General features: G+C 39.3%; 1 protein-coding gene across 5 annotated transcripts in view; it reads left to right on the forward strand.

Moving 5' to 3' along the window:
- Positions 1-14,355, forward strand: part of ZNF567 (zinc finger protein 567) — a 35,303-nt gene extending 20,948 nt beyond the window's left edge. For all 5 annotated transcript variants that reach the window (XM_037730637.1, XM_017506626.2, XM_017506632.2 and 2 more), the window contains 3 exons: positions 5,995-6,121; positions 6,392-6,478; positions 11,962-14,355. In XM_037730637.1, coding sequence (XP_037586565.1) covers positions 5,995-6,121; positions 6,392-6,478; positions 11,962-13,682 — 1,935 coding nt within the window. In that variant the 3' untranslated portion in view covers positions 13,683-14,355. The remainder of the gene's footprint in view (positions 1-5,994; positions 6,122-6,391; positions 6,479-11,961) is intronic.
- Positions 14,356-18,576: the final 4,221 nt, after the last annotated feature.

Raw genomic sequence — 18,576 nt, forward strand, 5'->3', positions numbered from 1 at the left:
GCTGGAGTGTGCAGTGTCACAATCCTGGCTCACCGCAGCCTCTGCCTCTCTGGTTGCAGCGATTCTTGTGCCTCAGCCTCCCAAATAGCTGGGACTATGGGCGTGCATCACTACACCTAATTTTTATATTTTTAGTAGAGATGGCATTTCACCATGTTGGCCAGGCTGGTCTTGAACTCCTGACCTCAAGTGATCTGCCTGCTATGGCCTCCCAAAGTGCTGGGATTACAGGTGTGAGCCACCACACCCAGCCTATTTGAATCTTGCTTACATAGACACTCTGATAATCTCTGCCGCCTCATTGAAGTGTTTAGTCCATTTACATTGAATACAAGTAAAGGTATAGCTGGATTTAGGGTAGCCATTTTTGCTATTTGTTTTATGATTGCCTAACCTGTTTGTTTTTGCATTTTATTTTTATTTATTTATTTATTTATTTTGAGACAGAGTCTCATTCTGTCCCCAGGCTGGAGTGCAGTGGTGCTATCTTGGCTCACTGCAACCTCTGCCTCCTGGGTTCAAGTGATCCTCCTGCCTCAGCCTCCCTAGTAGCTGGAGCTACAGGTACACACCACCACACTCAACTTTTTGTATTTTTGGTAGAGATGGGATTTCACTATGTTGCTGAGGCTGGTATGGAACTCCTGGGCTCAGGTCATCCACCCGCCTCGGCCTCCCAAAGTGCTAGAATTACAGGAGGAAGCCACCACACCCAGCCTGTTTTTGCATCTTAAATACACTATTTTTTAGAGCAGTTTTAAGTTCATTTCAAAACTGAACAGAAAATACAGAAAGTTCCTATATACTCCCTGCACACACACAAGTCTCCCTCACTATCAGCATCTGGGACCAGAGCAGTCCATTTGTACAAACGCCAGAGCTACATTAACACATTATTTTTACCCAAAATTCATATTCACTACTGATATTGTATAGTCAGTAGGTTTTGACAAATATGTAATGGTGTATATTCACCATTATATTATCTTACAAAATGGTTTCATTGCCTTAAAAATTTCTCTTCGCTCTGCCTGTTCATCCCTCCCTCCCTGCTACCCCCTGGAAACCACTGGTCTTTTTACTCTCCAAAATGTTGCCTTTTCCAGAATGCCATATGGTTAGAATCTGGAAGGCTATACCATTTAGCCTTTTCAGAGTGGCTTCTTTCACTTAGTAATATGCTTTAAATTCCTCCTGTTTTTGCCTATCTGCTCCTACATTTTGTTGTATTTTGTGTTAGTCACATACATTTTAATGATTCATTTTTATTCCTCTGTTAGCTTTTTAGTTATGCATTTCATTTTTTGTGTGATTGCCCTAGGATTACAGTATTCATTGTCAACTTAATCAGAATTTTCTTAGGGTTGATACTAAATTAGTTATGGTAAAAATATGCATTTTTTGTGTGATTGCCCTAGGATTACAGTATGCATTGTCAACTTAATCAGAATTTTCTTAGGGTTGATACTAAATTAGTTATGGTAAAAATACATCAGTCTTGCCACATTGTAGTTTCATTTACTAATACCCGCCTTTTACTTTTTTGTTTGCCGTGTATGTGATATTTATATTTGTAATAAATGGTATTAGGATATTTATTTTAAATCAAGGGTCTACAGTCCACAGGCCAAATCCAGCCTGTTTCCTGTTTTGTACAGATTGTAAGCTAAGAATTATTTTTGCACCTGAATCATTTGACAACATTTTCAAGAGAAAAATATTCCTGACACACTAAAACTTCATGAAGTTTAAATTTTAGTGTCCATAACTAAGTTTTATTGAAACACATTTTTGCTCATTTGTTTACATATTATCCATGGTTGCTTTCATGCTAAAATAGCAGAAGACATCCCCTGATTGCTGCTTGAAATAGTCATATCTTGTAAAGAGAAAAGGAAGTGAATATTTATACTCTTACAATTTTTCTCATTTTCTTCATTCCTTCCTAAAAGACCTTAGTTTTGTTTTTACCTTAGCCTGAATTAATTTCCCCACCCCCCACCTCCCAGAGATGGGGATCTCACTTTGTTGCCTAGGCTGATCTCAAACTTCTGGCATCAAGCAGTCCTCCTTCCTCAGCCTCCCAAAGTGCTGGAATTACAGATGTAAGCCACCATGCCCAGCCTATTAGCATTTTGGATGGTGCAGTCCTGCTGACGATGAATTCTCTAGGTTTTATCTGAAAATATCTTTATGTTGCCTTCATTTTGAATATATAGTTTTGCTGCATGTAGAATTAATTCTTGGCTGTTTAGCAGTTTAATTAGGATTTGGCTAAATGTGGTTTTCTTTGGTGTTTATCCCTTTAGGGTTAATTAAGCTCTTTGAAGGTGTAAGTTCTTGACAAATTTGGATGTGTTAGGCCATTATTTCCATGAAATTTATTTATGCCATTTCTTTTTCTCTCCCCATTCTGGGACTCTAATTATATTCATGTTGGACTTTTGAAATTGACCCACAGATCTTTGTGAATCTGTTCATGTTTCATGATTCTTTTTCTTTCTGTTGAGGTTACTTATTTTCTCTTGATTGATTTACACAGATAGTGATTCTTTCTCTATTTCTGTTCTGCTATTGAGCTTATCTAGTTAAATTTCTTTTTTCTTTTTTTTTCTTGCTCTGTCACTCAGGCTGGAGTGCAATGGCAGGGTCTCAGTTCACTGCAACCTCTGCTTCCTGGGTTCAGGCAATTCTCCTGCCTCAGCCTCCTGAGTAGCTGGGATTACAGGTGCCTGCCACTGTGCCGGGCTACTTTTTGTATTTTTAGTAGAGACGGCATTTCACCATGTTCGCTAGACTGTTCTCGAACTCCTGACCTTGTGATTTTCCTGCCTCAGCCTCCCAGAAATGCTGGGATTATGGACATGAGCCATCGTCCCAGCCTATCTAGTTAAATTTTTTGTTTGTTTGTTTGTTTGTTTGTTTGTTTTTGAGACAGAGTTTCACTCTTGTTACCCAGGCTGGAGTGCAATGGCGCGATCTCGGCTCACTGCAACCTCCGCCTCCTGGGTTCAGGCAAGTCTCCTGCCTCAGCCTCCTGAGTAGCTGGGACTACAGACATGCGCCACCATGCCCAGCTAATTTTTTGTAGTTTTAGTAGAGACGGGGTTTCACCATGTTGACCAGGATGGTCTCGATCTCTTGACTTTGTGATCCACCCGCCTCGGCCTCCCAAAGTGCTGGGATTACAGGCTTGAGCCACCGCGCCCGGCCCTCTAGTTAAATTTTTATTCCAGTTATGTATTTGAATACCTTTAAAACAGCTACTTTGAAGCCTTTTTTTTTTTTGGCAAAATCCAACATAAGGGTCCACTAGAAGTTTGTTTCTGTGATTGTCTTTTTGTGACTACAGTTCCTTTCCCCCCACTCCTTTTGTTTTGTTTTTTTTGTTTGCATGTTTAGTAATTTTTGCTGGAAAGCTGGACATCATAAGTAGTTTCTGTTTGTTTGTTTGTTTTGAGACAGTCTTGCTGTGTCGTCAGGCACCAGGCTGAACTGCAGTGGTGGGATCTTGGCTCACTGCAACCTTTACCTCCTCCAGAGTTCAAGCAATTCTCCTGCCTGTGTTCTGGAGAGTAGAACAGCCTCCCGAGTAGCTGGGACTACAGGCAGGCGCCACCACACCCAGCTAATTTTTTTTGTATTTTTAGTAGTGACAGGCTTTCACCATGTTGGCCAGGATGGTCTCTATCTCTTGACCTTGTGATCCACCCGCCTTAGCCTCCCAAAGTGCTGGGATTACAGGCGTGAGCCGCCATGCCTGACCCATAAGTAGTATTTTAATCTGAATTCTGTCATGTCTGTTATGTTCTTCTGAGAATTATTTTTTTAGCAGGCAGTGAGCTTGCTTGTAATCAAACCTCAAACTTTGTCTCCTTGCTCAGTGTAAAGCAGCTGATATATCCTCTTGGTTCTTCAAGCTTCTAGCTGCTGCCTTTTATCCTAACCTCCTGAAAGCAAATAGGTTCTCCCTTGTGTTCATGTACTTTTGCTCTCAATCAAGGAATTGGTGAGTGTTTAGATTTTGGGGCTTACGTCCTGCATTTCTCTTTTTCAAGTTTTACCCCCTACACTTCGTGCTGCTTTGTCAATCCAAGCTCTGACACCTTAATCCTGTAAACCTCAGTCTTACTCTTCTTGAGCTGTGAGCAGGTTGTGGAATACCATCAGTCGAGAGGCAGATGCATTAGAATCTTACTGGACGCACTTTTATTTTTCAATATATATATTTTTTTGAGACAGAGTCTCACTTTGTCACCCAGGCTAGAGTGCAATGGCGGTCTTGGCTTACTGCAACCTCCACCTCCCGGGTTCAAGCAATTCTCCTGCCTCAGCCTCCCGAGGAGCTGGGAGTTCAGGCATGTGCCACCAAACCCAGATAATTTTTGTATTATCCGGGTTTCGCTGTGTTGGCTAGACTGGTCTCGAACTCCTGATCTCGTGATCTGTCCACCTTGGCCTCCCAAAGTACTGGGATTACAGGCGTGAGCCACACACCCAGCTATTTTTCAAAATTCTTTTCTGTTTTATTTCTGTCTGCTTTTTGCTAAACCCTCTGTGATCTCTCCAACACAGGCATATTTTATCAACCAGGAGTTTTGACAGAGTTTATGCTCAGATTTTCATTTTCATCCTTTCTGTAGTTCTCTCGCTTCCAGAATTAACCTAGATTTCCAGCTCTCATTTCTTTTTCTCTCTCTCTCTGTGTGTGTGTGTGTGTGTGTGTGTGTGTGTGTGTGTGTGTGAGAGAGAGAGAGAGAGAGAGAGAGAGAGAGTCTCTCTCTGTTGCCCAGGCTGGAGTACAGTGGCACGATGTCAGCTCTCTGCACCCTCTGTCCCCCAGGTTCAAGCAATTCTTCTGCCTTAGCCTCCCAAGTAGCTAGGATTACAGGCGCCCATGTCCATGCCCAGCTAACTTTTTGTATTTTTAGTAGAGACAGGGCTTTGCCATGTTAGCCAGGCTGGTCTCAAACTCCTGACCACAGATAAGCCACCGTGCCCAGCCTCGAGCTCTCATTTTTGTCTTCCATCACCTTTGAGGAAGTAAGTAGTGGTTTTATGCCATTGGAGCTGTGGGGTTTCAGGTTTATTGTATAGCATGTGTACATTTTATAATTATTATCTGAGGGAATGTTTTCTTAAGTGTTTTACTCTGTTATTGCTGCATGCTGAAAAATCTCACCATGCATTTACAAACCATTTTCTTCATGTATGATATATTCATGTTAAATGGGAAACATTTACCTCCTTAGTGAAGCCTGAGAAAATACCTTTGTGATACATGCTGTATCTTGTATGTACTTCTTTTGTGTACCTGTAACACCTTCTTGCAGGTTTGTGTTTACATACATTTTCTTGCAAGTATGTGTTACATGCCTCTGCTAACTTCTGAGCAGGAAGGTGTTTGTCTTGGCACTTCCATAAATAAATACAGTTTTAGGCATTAAGTGACTTCACAGTAAATATTCTTAGAATGTGTTATTTAAAAATTAACTGACAGGAACTTCTACTTTGATTTTTGTTTCCCCTACAATATAAATCATTAAACAGGGAAAACTAGTCCTTCTGTACAGGGATTCATATGAATGCCACAATGTATCAGGATCAAAAGTACTTCCCAATATCTAGTCCACCTGTTCTTTTCTTTTTCTTTTTCTATTCTTTTTTTTTTTTGAGACAGAGTCTTGCTCTGTCACCCAGGCTGAAGTGGAGTGGCATGATCTCAGCTCACTGCAACCTCTGCCTCCTGGTTTCAAGCTATTCTCCTGCCTCAGCCTCCCATGTAACTGGGATTACAGGTGCGCGCCACCATGCCTGGCTAATTTTTTGTATTTTTAGTAGACATCGGGTTTCACCATGTTGGCCAGGGTGGTCTTTAACTCCTGACCTCAAGTGATCAACCTGCCTCAGCCTCCCAAAGTGCTGGGATTACAGGTGTGACCCACTGCACCCGGCCAAGTCCACCTGTTCTGATTACTGTTCCATCCATTTTAGGGATCAGTGTCATTCAATGATGTGACTGTGGACTTCACTCAGGAGGAGTGGCAGCATCTGGATCATGCTCAGAAGACTCTATATATGGATGTGATGTTGGAAAACTATTGCCACCTCATGTCTGTAGGTAAGAAAAATTCTCTTTGAAACTTTCAGTAGCAGGCACTTCCTCTCAAAGTGCCTAAAGTTATGTATAATCTTGAATTTCAGGAATAAGAGGTGATGAATTCCTTTCGGTTAGCAGAAGGAATGATTGTGTCTTCCCTTGCCCAGTACAAGGTGCTACTTACATTGTTACACAAATAGGTGTCTTAATTTGCAGTACTGAACATGCACCCTTCCTCATTTTCAACGGTATTACAGCCCAAGCAACTTAAGTCTTATTTTCCCTTATCAGGGTGTCACATGACCAAACCTGATGTGATCCTCAAGTTGGAACGAGGAGAAGAGCCATGGACATCATTTGCAGGTCATACCCGCTTGGGTGAGTTTCTGGCTGTTAGGAAGACACAGTCTAGCAGAATGTAAATTTAAAGGGGTCAGGAGTAGGTGATACCTTTGAAATGTTTCAGGAGTGTCTTTTTAAAGGCTCCTGACCTGTGAAAAACTTCATGCCTGTAAAACTCAAAACCAGACTTTTAGGCCAGGTGTGATGGCTCATGCCTATAATCTGACACTTTGGGAAGCCAAGGTGAGAGGATCACTTGAGGCCACGAGTTCAAGGCAAGCCTGGACAGCATAGCAAGACCCCCATCACTACAAAAAGATAAAAATTAAAAATTAGCCAAGGCTTGGTGTGGTGACTCACATCTGTCATCCCAGCACTTTGGGAGGCCAAGGTGGGCAGATCCCTTGAGCCTAGGAGTTTGCAACCAGCCTGGGAATCATGGCAAAACCCCATCTTTACAAAAATACATGCAGAAGTTAGCTGGGCATGGTGCTGCACACCTGTAGTCCCAGCTACTCAGGAGGCTGAGGTGGGAGGATCACTTGAGCCTAGGAGGTCAAGGCTGTGGTGAGCCACGATTGCACCACTGCACTCCAACCTGGGTGACGGAGCAAGATCCTGTCTCAAAAAAAAAAAAAAAAAGAATGATGTCATATACATGTAGCTTCAGCTACTCAGAAGGTTGAGGTGAGAAGATCACCTGAGCCCAAAGATTCAAGGTTACAGTGAGCTAGGATTATGCAATTACACTCCAGGCTGGGCTACAGAGCCAAGACCTGTCTTTTTTTTTTTTTTTTTTTTTTTTTTTTTTTTGAGACGGAGTTTCAATGTTGTTGCCCAGGCCACCACACCCGGCCAAGACCCTGTCTTAAAAACAAAAACAGAACCATACTTTTAAATATCATGCTCCCTGTCTGGGCCCAGTTGCTCACACCTGTAATCTCAGCACTTTGGGAGGCCAAGGCAGGGAGATCACTTGAGGTCAGGAGTTTGAAACCAACCTGCCTATCATGGAGGAACCTTGTCTCTACTAAGAATACAAAAATTAGCTGGGTGTGGTGGTACATGTCTGTAATCCCAGCTGCTTGGGAGCCAGAGGCAGTAGAATCATTTGAACCCAATAGGCAGAGGTTCTGGTGAGACGAGATCATGCCACTGCATGATCCAGCCTGGGCAACAGGGCAAGACTCCATTTCAAAAAAAAGAAAACATATGTATATCACTCTCCTCAAATAGATGCTTTCCTAGTTTGTTTCATATTATCATAGATAACTGCCACTCTGAATGTACCATAAGCCTTCTTTCTTTTAGATCTTTTTTATTGATTTGTGTCTCTTTTTCCAGCACTCTCAGTCCTTATCTTGCCTTATCGTGATAGATTTCTTTCAGGCATTCTTCAGCCTATCCTTAAAAAGAAAATTATTGGTTAGTGGTCCTCTCCTTACTTAGTTAACATTTCCTGTCCTTCATATCACCTCAGGTTTGTTTTCTGTGCTAAGTTTCCTTTCTCACCACAAATGTAGCTATTAATTTTAGAACTCACTTACCTTGACCCGGGCTGATAATTTCAAAGTTACCATTTTCTTTCATTAAACCTTTGTGGTTCATTTTACATGGCTGTTCCTCATTCCTGCAATCAATTATTTGTTTAGGTAAAACAACACTAATTCTTATCCTAATTGCTTGAATGCTTATTTACAACTTGGCCTCTTTTCTTCACCACTGTGAACACATCACTGAAAAATGCTTGGCATATGAGAGTCACAACAAATTTTACTTTTTTAAATAAATGTTTATTGTTTCACTGGACACGTGGTCTCATTTCTGTCATATGCCCTCATGTAATCTATCTTTCAATTATAATGATACCATCCATTCTCAGACTTACACTCTTTATTTTATGTAGATGGCACTAATGTCAGCATACAAAGCACATTTCTCCTACCTTCACTCTGGTTCGTCAGGCATACTGCAGTCTGTCATCTCACCTGTTTTCTGATGATGTGTCAGAAATGAAAATCACTGGCTTTCTCAGCTCTTAAATTCTTTCCCATTGTTTATTTTTTATTATTATTTTTAAAACAGAGTCCTGCTCTGTGGCCCAAGATGGAGTGCAGTGGCGTGATCTTGGCTCATGGCAACCTCCACCTTCTGGGGTCAAGTGATTTGCCTGCCTCAGCCTCCTGAGTAGCTGAGATCACAGGTGCTCACCACCATGCCCAGCTAATTTTTGTATTTTTAGTAGAACTGGGGTTTCACCATGTTGGCCAGGCTAGTCTTGAACACCTGACCTCAGGTGATCTGCCTGCCTCAGCCTCTCAAAGTGCTGGGATTACAGGCATGAGCCTCTGTGCCCAGCCTCCCATTCTTTAATTGAAAATTGTTTTGTTCCTACTGCAAAGTCAACTTGATTTTTCTGTCTCTGTTATCATTTCTTACAGATCTCTTCACAACTTGTGATGTTTTATTAACTTGTGAAATATATTGACATCCTCTCATATTCTCATTTCACACTGACATCATACAAAGTGACAACTATCTTATTTCATGGGTTTGTTGCTGCAATACCATTTGTCTTTGTTATATGTTTTGTCTGGATTCATTCAAGGTATATTGTTACTTTCCTCACAAAACATACCATCAGTTGTTTGCTATTTTTAATCATTTATTATATGAAATTGAAATTTCTCTTCTTTCAGGAACTGTCACAATTAGCCCTCATCTGGTCTTTTCAGCTTTCTCTTGGAGAAAATTCTTGATAATTTCCACTTGACCTAGTCTCCTAATTGTTGTTCATAAATGTAGGGTTTGTCATCACATAGATACTTTTAATTATGTTGTGTTCTCCCTTCTTTATACTATATATCTTTTAAGTCTCAAGATTTCTCTGTGAACTCTTCCTTGATTACTGTACATCATATCTACCTTACTTGTTTTCTGAATTCCTGTGCTAACTACTGACTGTAACACAAACATGCACAACTCTTGGATACAGTTGTATAATTTCATTCCTTCTTGTTTATGTTTAAGGATTTATAAGGATGCTTAAGGATTCTTTCCCTCAAAAATAAGATCCCTTTTGAGTCTTCATTTCTTTGAGGGAATCATACATTCTTAGGGGTTCTTTTTCTCAAAGACAAGATCCCTTTTGAACCTTCATTACGATGATATTATTTAACATGTTAGGTATTTAGTAGTTATTGTGTTAATTGCTTATGGAGCTTTGTAAGGGAGATATTTTTTCATCCATTCAGAAAGGATGTACTGGCAAGTTCCTTTTAGATGTATCTACTCAGGGTGTGTCCCTATAGATTGTGATTGAAGTGTCTGCATTCTGCCAGACACTACCTATGATTATGCAGTGATAATGTAAACTCAGATTTTTTGTTTTGGTTTTGGTCTTTTTGAGATGGAGTCTTGCTCTGTTGCCCGGGCTGGAGTACAGTGGCACAATCTCGGCTCCCTGCAGCCTCTGCCTCCTGGGTTCAGTGACTCTCCTGACTCAGACTCGAGTAGCTGGGACTACAAGCACACACCACCACACCAGTTAATTTTGTATTTTCAGTAGAGATGGGGTTTTGCCTTGTTAACCAGGCTGGTCTGGAACTCTTGACCTCAGGTGATCTGCCCAATTTGGCCTCCCCAAGTGCTGGGATTACAGGCATGAGCCACCATTCCCAGCCCAAAAGAATTTAAAGATCACCAATAAAGTATTCATTTCTATGAGAAAGTATTACTATCAAGTCTGCATTTTTTATATTTTTGAGATGGAGTATCACTCTTGTTGCCCATGCTGGAGTGCAGTGGCACAATCTCAGCTCACTGCAACCTCCACCTCCCAGATTCAAGCAATTCTCCTGCCTCAGCCTCCCCCGTAGCTGGGATTACAAATATGTACCACCACGCCCAGCTAATTTTTTGTATTTTTGGTAGAGACAGGGTTTTACCATATTGGCCAGGCTGGTTTCGAACTCCTGACCTCAAGTGATTCACCCACCTCAGCCTTTCAAAGTGCTGGGATTACAGGTGTGAGCCACTGCATCTGGCTGAAGTCTGTATTTTTCATAAAATATTTATGTCAAAGTGTGAGGTGGTTAAAAGCTTTGTTAACCTGGTTTTCCTAGACTATAATTATATTGGAATTTTTAAATAGAGCTTAAAATGGTGAGGGAAATATATGAAGTGTTTTTGAGATTGTGGAATAGTAGGATTTCCTTGAAGATTCTCTAAATTTAAATAGAAATAAGCCTGGAAAGCAAGCTAATTAATTAAAGGAATGTAAGCACAAGCATGTTATTGGGCATAAGTAAAGTATGTATAGGACAGTAAATGTCAGGCCAAACTGAGGCAAAAATTACTTGTTATAAACAGGTGAGATCTGTCAGGTATGTGGACAACCCTGAAAACTTGTGAGAATATAAAAAATCAATCTAGACAATATAGTTTTGTTTACAGGTAAAATTCCTTGCATTAGTATTGGAGTTATTAGACTTAATGAAGGAATAGATTTTTGAGTGTAGCTTTAACATTGCTTCATTAGATATAGATGATTGCAAGGTAAGTAGTTAAAAATAGCTGTACTTTTATAAGAGAAATGAAAGTTAAAGTTAATATATGATCCAGGACCAGATTGTTGAATCTACCTTATGAAATTGGTATTCTGATCTACCATATAAAAAACTGGAATAAAAAAACGTTACTGCATAGGGGAAGGATGTAAGCCAGTCTTTCCGTAAACCTGAAAAAGTGAGTCAGCAACTGAAAAGAGGACTAGTTATAATTGATGGTCATGAGAGCTTTGTTCTTGGACAATTCTAAAAGAAGGGATTTTGCAGCAGTCGGAATACAGCAATTGAGCATATTCTGATCTATTTTAAAGTTCCTATTGTCTAGTTTTCCCTTCATAAGAGAAAATAATTCCCCCCTATATGGAGGATTAGAGCACGGACTATAGGATTGTTTTTCTAAATACTAGAAAATGAATTGATACTTTAAAAGCTAAATTAACCAATGATGACCATACTTACAAAGAGGAGGTGTGTTGATCAATTGGAAGTGTTTTACCACAGTCATCTAGGGATGTGTGTATATAAAAGTATAAGTGATCTGTGTTCTCCAAAAGCAATCTTTCCTCTAGTATTTTCCCTAAACATTTCTACTAATTTTCCTTGTCCAACCTACGTGCATTTTAATGCTTTTGATAGATTCACTTCATTGTTTCTGAATACTTACCTAACCGTCAATCCGCTTCTACCATTTTTTGACTTCTTGGTTGGTTGCACTTTCTCTTGGAAGTTCTAGTGCAAAATGCAAAAGGGATTAATGTTTATTGCTTATATTTTCATCCTTTTCCACCCTGAAGCAGTTTTTGTTTTGGTTCCCCATCCCACACACCTGCCAAGCCAGTGGTGATTTGTCCTGGGTCTCTTTTGGCACCATATGCTAGACCCTAGTAAAATTCCTTTGCAGAGCAAATGTGTGAAGATTCACAAATTGTTATCAATTATATTCTTTTCTAGAAGAAAACTGGAAAGCCGAAGACTTTTTAGTAAAATTCAGGGAACACCAAGAGAAGTATTCTAGATCAGTTGTAAGCATCAACCACAAAAAACTGGTGAAGGAGAAAAGTAAAATATGTGAAAAGACATTTACTCTAGGCAAAAACCCTGTTAATTCCAAAATTCTACCTCCTGAATATGATACTCATGGAAGGATTTTGAAAAATGTTTCAGAATTAATTATCAGTAATCTAAATCCTGCAAGAAAGAGACTTAGTGAGTATAATGGATATGGGAAATCACTCCTCAGTACTAAACAAGAGACAACTCATCCTGAAGTCAAATCCCATAATCAAAGTGGCAGAGCTTTCAGTCATAATGAAGTTCTTACGCAGTATCAGAAAACGGAAACTCCAGCACAGTCATTTGGATATAATGACTGTGAGAAATCGTTCCTTAAAAGGGGGGGCCTGATTACACATAGTAGACCTTACAGAGGAGAAAACCCATCTGTATATAATAAGAAGAGAAGAGCAACCAATATTGAAAAAAAACATACATGCAATGAATGTGGGAAATCCTTTTGCAGGAAATCAGTATTGATTCTGCATCAGGGAATTCACTCAGAAGAAAAACCCTATCAATGTCATCAATGTGGAAATGCATTTAGAAGGAAATCATATCTCATTGATCATCAGAGAACTCACACAGGAGAGAAACCCTTTGTTTGCAATGAATGTGGTAAGTCCTTCCGCCTAAAGACAGCCCTTACTGACCATCAGAGAACACACACAGGGGAGAAATCATATGAATGTCTGCAATGTAGGAATGCCTTCAGATTGAAGTCACACCTTATTCGTCATCAGAGAACTCACACAGGAGAGAAACCGTATGAGTGTAATGACTGTGGGAAGTCCTTCCGCCAGAAGACAACACTCTCTTTACATCAGAGAATTCATACAGGAGAGAAACCCTATATTTGTAAAGAATGTGGGAAATCCTTTCACCAGAAGGCAAATCTTACTGTACACCAGAGAACCCATACAGGGGAAAAGCCCTATATTTGTAATGAATGTGGAAAATCCTTCTCCCAGAAGACAACTCTTGCTCTTCATGAGAAAACTCATAATGAAGAGAAACCCTATATTTGTAGTGAATGTGGAAAGTCCTTCCGCCAGAAGACAACCCTTGTAGCACATCAAAGAACACATACAGGGGAGAAATCTTATGAATGTCCTCACTGTGGGAAGGCCTTTAGAATGAAGTCATACCTCATTGATCATCACCGAACTCATACAGGAGAGAAACCGTATGAATGTAATGAATGCGGTAAGTCATTCAGTCAAAAGACAAATCTCAATCTACATCAGAGAATTCATACGGGGGAGAAACCCTATATTTGTAATGAATGTGGAAAGTCTTTTCGCCAGAAAGCAACCCTCACTGTACATCAGAAAATACATACAGGGCAGAAATCCTATGAATGTCCTCAGTGTGGGAAAGCCTTTAGCAGGAAGTCATATCTCATTCATCATCAAAGAACTCATACGGGAGAGAAACCATATAAATGTAGTGAATGTGGAAAGTGCTTCCGCCAGAAGACAAATCTCATTGTACATCAGAGAACTCACACAGGTGAGAAACCGTATGTTTGTAATGAGTGTGGTAAGTCTTTCAGTTATAAGAGAAACCTCATTGTCCATCAAAGAACTCACAAGGGAGAAAATATTGAAATGCAATAAATGAGGTGGTTTCTTATGTTAATTCTTTTCAAGTTATTGTAAACCTTTAGTTATAAAAAGAAAAGCATGCTGAAAGATGTTAATGTAATTTAAAATCACAAGCCTAATAATAGTTATTAACTTAAAGTACCATAATGAATAACTGTCTACTATTTACTAGCTATAAAATGGGTGTCATCATTATTGAACTCTATTAGCTGTGAAGCTAAATTTTAAAGTCTTCGACTGCTCCTCCTACTGACTCAAATAGTTTATTTTTAAAAAATAGTTATATAATACATGCAGAGATAAGATACAAAATGATCATAAGCATTAATCTCCATAAGAAAAAATATTTATGAACATATTTCTCATTGCACTCTGTAATAAAAAGCAGTTAGTTGTTACTTACCTAAGAGTTATCACTTCCGTAGCCTATAACTTTAAAAAGTAGTTTTTGCATGTTTTCAATTTTATATATATATATTTTATCATACATCATGAATTCTTTTGTGTCTTGCTTATTTCACTCAGTTTTTTAGATTTGTACATTATTGCATGTGGCAGTAGTGTATTTTCATTTTGCATACTATTCCATTTTAAGAATATATTGCAATTTATCCTATTGATGGATATTTGTATTTTTTATAATTTTGTGTAATAATAAAAATACTGCTGTAAACATTCTTGTTTATGTCATGGGTGTGTGCGTGCGTGTGTGTATGATTTCTGTTGAATTTATACCTGGACCGGAACTATTCATTCCAAATGTGTATATAAGTTTTTTTCAGCTATAATAGGTAATGCCAAACACCTCAGACCTTTCTCTGCACGAAATGATTGGACAGAAACAGCTTTAAACACAGTCAGTGTGGAAAGGTCTTTACTGGTTAAACTGGACAGTTTCTACTAAAAAGAAACCTTGCAGTTTTATAATTTTGAGAAGGCTATTGATTATGGACATGTGAATGCAGTAAATGTACAAGGCCTTTAGCTGTTTCTCAACCCTTAAATGCAAAACCTGCAAATTTATATTGGAGGGAAATCCTGTAGTTGTCATTTTCGGGGTACTTTCAGCCATTGCTTATTGCACCTTATTTAATATCAGTGAATTAGAATTCATAGAAGAGAAAGGGACATTGAGAAAGGAAATAGGTGAGTAAAATTTGAAAATATAGCAGTCTTTTTTTCTTCTTTTTTTTTTTTTTAAGATGGAGTCTCACTCTTTTGCCCAGGCTGGAGTGCAGTGTCGCGATCTTGTCTCACTGCAACCTCTGCCTCCTGGGTTCAAGCGATTCTCCTGTTTTGCCTCCTGAGTAGCTGGGATTACAGGCTCCCACCACCACACCCAGCTGATTTTTGTATTTTTTAGTAGAGATGTGGTTTCACCATGTTAGTCAGGCTGGTCTTGAAATCCTGACCTTGTGATCTGCCTGCTTCAGCCTCCCAAAGTGCTGGGATTACAGGTGTGAGCCACTGTGCCCGGCCACAACATAAGTCTTTTATACCTTAGCCTATGTCATAGGAAATATGTCTCTGAAAGTCCCAAATAAATGATGACTAAAAAGATTTTGATGTTTGAGAATTGGAAATCTACTAAGACAGTGACTTCCATAGCATCCTTTTGATTAGAAGAGTAAGCTCAGTGGCAACTTGAACAGCATTATTACAGGTACTTCTTGGGAAAGATTATTTCCAACCAATATTTAGTACATATATGAGTTATTGTAATAAAATTCAATAGAAATTGAAATTCACTTCTTAAAAGATTTAAAACTATAAACCATATCTGCATATGCTGGAAGATGGTTCATGGTTCAAGTATTTGACATTAAAAATATTAAACAGGCCCTCTAGCCTGTTAGAAAGGGGCAGCCATTGCCAATTAAATGGAAACATGCTTGTCAATCCTTATTTTTCTGATAATTTCAGAACAAAAAATGAAAAAGGTGATCAAACAAAAGCATAAAAATTTAGACTTGAAAGTAGCTACAGAAAACGCACTCATATACATTTATACATATATAAAGTCTTATCTATAACTAGACAGACATTGTTGAACTTAGCCTTAATTTATTTATGCATATAGATTTTTTAAAGAATATAGATGGAATAAACCTATTTAAGTAACTAAACCAGGTAAAATTATAGGACTTAGAACTGTGAGAACCCAAGGATTTTGTCATTTGAAAGTGAATTTATAGGTGAGTTATATACTGGTAAATGCAAACAATGGTGACTAACATAAGAATTGTACTCGTGACCAAAGATAAAAGCTTACCTTGTTTTCCTAGGTGGGGAGGATGGCCTAACTGGATGTTTGTCCTAGCATCAATCCACCAAAGATTTGGGGAGCATGTGAGTCACATTCTCATGGACATTCTACTCCCGTTTGATTTTTGCATTTCCAGACATTTCAGTGGCTACCACAAAAAAATAAAAAGTATCTGTGGCATCACTACATGTGCTGCCCTGTCTTCTAATTTACTGATTATATCATGAAATACCCATGCACTGTTTTGGTAGAACGTTGTATCCAATGTCCACTTCGTTTTCATACATACTACATATATTCATGTTTTATAGATCTTGAATATGAAGAACTAGAAAGTATGTATTAATCGGCAGTTTTTAGAATGGCCAAACTTTGATAATATAATCACAAGGCCAGGCGTGGTGGCTCACACTTATAATCCCAATGCTTTAGGAGGCTGAGGCAGGTGAACCACGTGAGGTCAGGAGTTCAAAAATGGGCAGGCCAACATGGTGAAAGTCCATCTCTACTAAAAACACAAAAAATAGCCAGGTGTGGTGGTGCACACCTGTAATCCTAGCTACTTGGGGGCCTAAGGCAGGAGAATCACTTGAACCCAGAAGGTGGAGGTTGCGGCGAGCCAAGTTCATGCCATTGCACTCCAGCCTGGGCGACAGAGTGAGACTCTGTCTTTTTTTTTTTTTTTTTTTTTAGACAGAGTTTCACTCTTGTTACCCAGGCTAGAGTGCAATGGCACGATCTCGGCTCACCGCAACCTCCGCCTCCTGGGTTCAGGCAATTCTCCTGCCTCAGCCTCCCGAGTAGCTGGGATTACAGGCACGCACCACCATGCCCAGCTAATTTTTTGTATTTGAAGTAGAGACGGGGTTTCACCATGTTGACCAGGATGGTCTCGATCTCTTGACCTCGTGATCCACCCGCCTCGGCCTCCCAAAGTGCTGGGATTACAGGCTTGAGCCACCGCGCCCGGCCTGAGACTCTGTCTTAAACAAAACAAAAAATCAGTAATGAACCCAGAGATTATTTAAGGAATAATCTAAGAAAACTTCCAGTATAGGCTATATAAACAACTCACAAAAGTATTTGTATAATAATCATTGGGCATCTTTCTGTAATCATGCTCATAACTTTTAAGTTTTAACATGTTTGCATGAAAAACTGATGAAATAGCTTCTTATGAAACTGTCTATAACTGTATCATATGGGAATTCTGTGTTTAACTTTTTAAAGAATCAACATTCTGTTTCCCACAGTGACTTTACCATTTTATATTCCCAATGGCAAGGCAAAAAGCTTCAGATTTCTCAGGCCTGGTGTGTTGGCTTACGCCTGTAATCCCAGCCCTTTGGGAGGCCAAGATGGGTGGATCACCTGAGGTCAGGAGTTCAAGACCAGCCTGGTAAATATGGTGAAACCACATCTTTACTAAAAATATAAAACTTGGTGGGCGTGGTGGTGCATGCCTGTACTCCTAGCTACTCGGGAGGCTGAGGCAGAATTGTTTGAATCAGGCAGGCAGATATTGCAGCGAGCCGAGATTGTGCCACTGCACTGCAGCCTGGGTGACAAAGCGAGACTTCATTTCAAAAAAAAAAAAAAATTAGCCAGGTGTTGTGGCAGGCGCCTGTAATCCCAGCTACTTGGAAGTCTGAGGCAAGGGAATACATTGAACCTGGGAGGCAGAAATGCAGTGAGCAAAGATTGTGCCACTGCACTCCAACCTAAGTGACAGAGTGAGATTCTGTCTCAAAAAAAAGGTTCAGATTTCTTCATATTCTTTCCATCACTTATTTTTCTTTAAACTTTTTAAAAATTACGGCCTTTTTTTGTGGATGTCAAGTATCTCATTGAGTTTTTTTTGTTTATTTTTTGTTTTTTGAGACAGTTTCACTCTTGTTGCCCCAGGCCAGAGTGTAATGGCACAATCTCAGCTCATCGCAACCTCCACCACCTAGGTTCAAGCTGTTCTCCTGCCTCAGCCTCCTGAGTAGCTGGGATTACAGGATGCGCCACCACACCAGGCTAATTTTGTATTTTTAGTACAGACGGGAGTTTCTCCACGTTGGTCAGGCTGGTCTCGAACTCCCGACCTCAGGTGATCTGCCTGCCTTGGCCTCTCAAAATGCCGGGATTACAGGCATGAGCCACTGCCCCCAGCGTCATTGAGATTTTGGTTTGCATTTCCCTAATGATTAATAATATAGGTATCTTTCATTCTTGAACACATTTTTCTGAAAACAGGATTTGGGATTGAGAGTTCTTCCTTTTAGCACTTGAAAAATGTCAGTTCTTTCTGGTCTTCATGGTTTCTCTTTTTATTTTTTTTTCTTTTCTGTTTTTAAAAACATCTGGTCTTCATGGTTTCTCATAAGAAGTCTGCTATTTTAATTTTTTTCTTCTAAAATATATTTTGCTACTTTCTAGACTTTTATTTTGTCTTTAATTTTCACAAGTTGAGTATGACGTGTTGTGGTGTTATATTTTGTGGATGGGAAGATAGTTATCTTGTTTAAATTCTCTCAGCTTCTTGAACCTGTCTTTTGCCAAATTTGGTGAGTTCTCAGCAATTACTACTTTTTTTTTTTTTTTTTTTTTTTTTTTTTTTTTTTTTTTTTTTTTTTTTTTTTTTTTTTTTTTTTT

The sequence above is a fragment of the Cebus imitator genome, unplaced genomic scaffold (genome assembly GCF_001604975.1).
Source record: "Cebus imitator isolate Cc_AM_T3 unplaced genomic scaffold, Cebus_imitator-1.0 Scaffold356, whole genome shotgun sequence".
NCBI lineage: Eukaryota > Metazoa > Chordata > Mammalia > Primates > Cebidae > Cebus > Cebus imitator.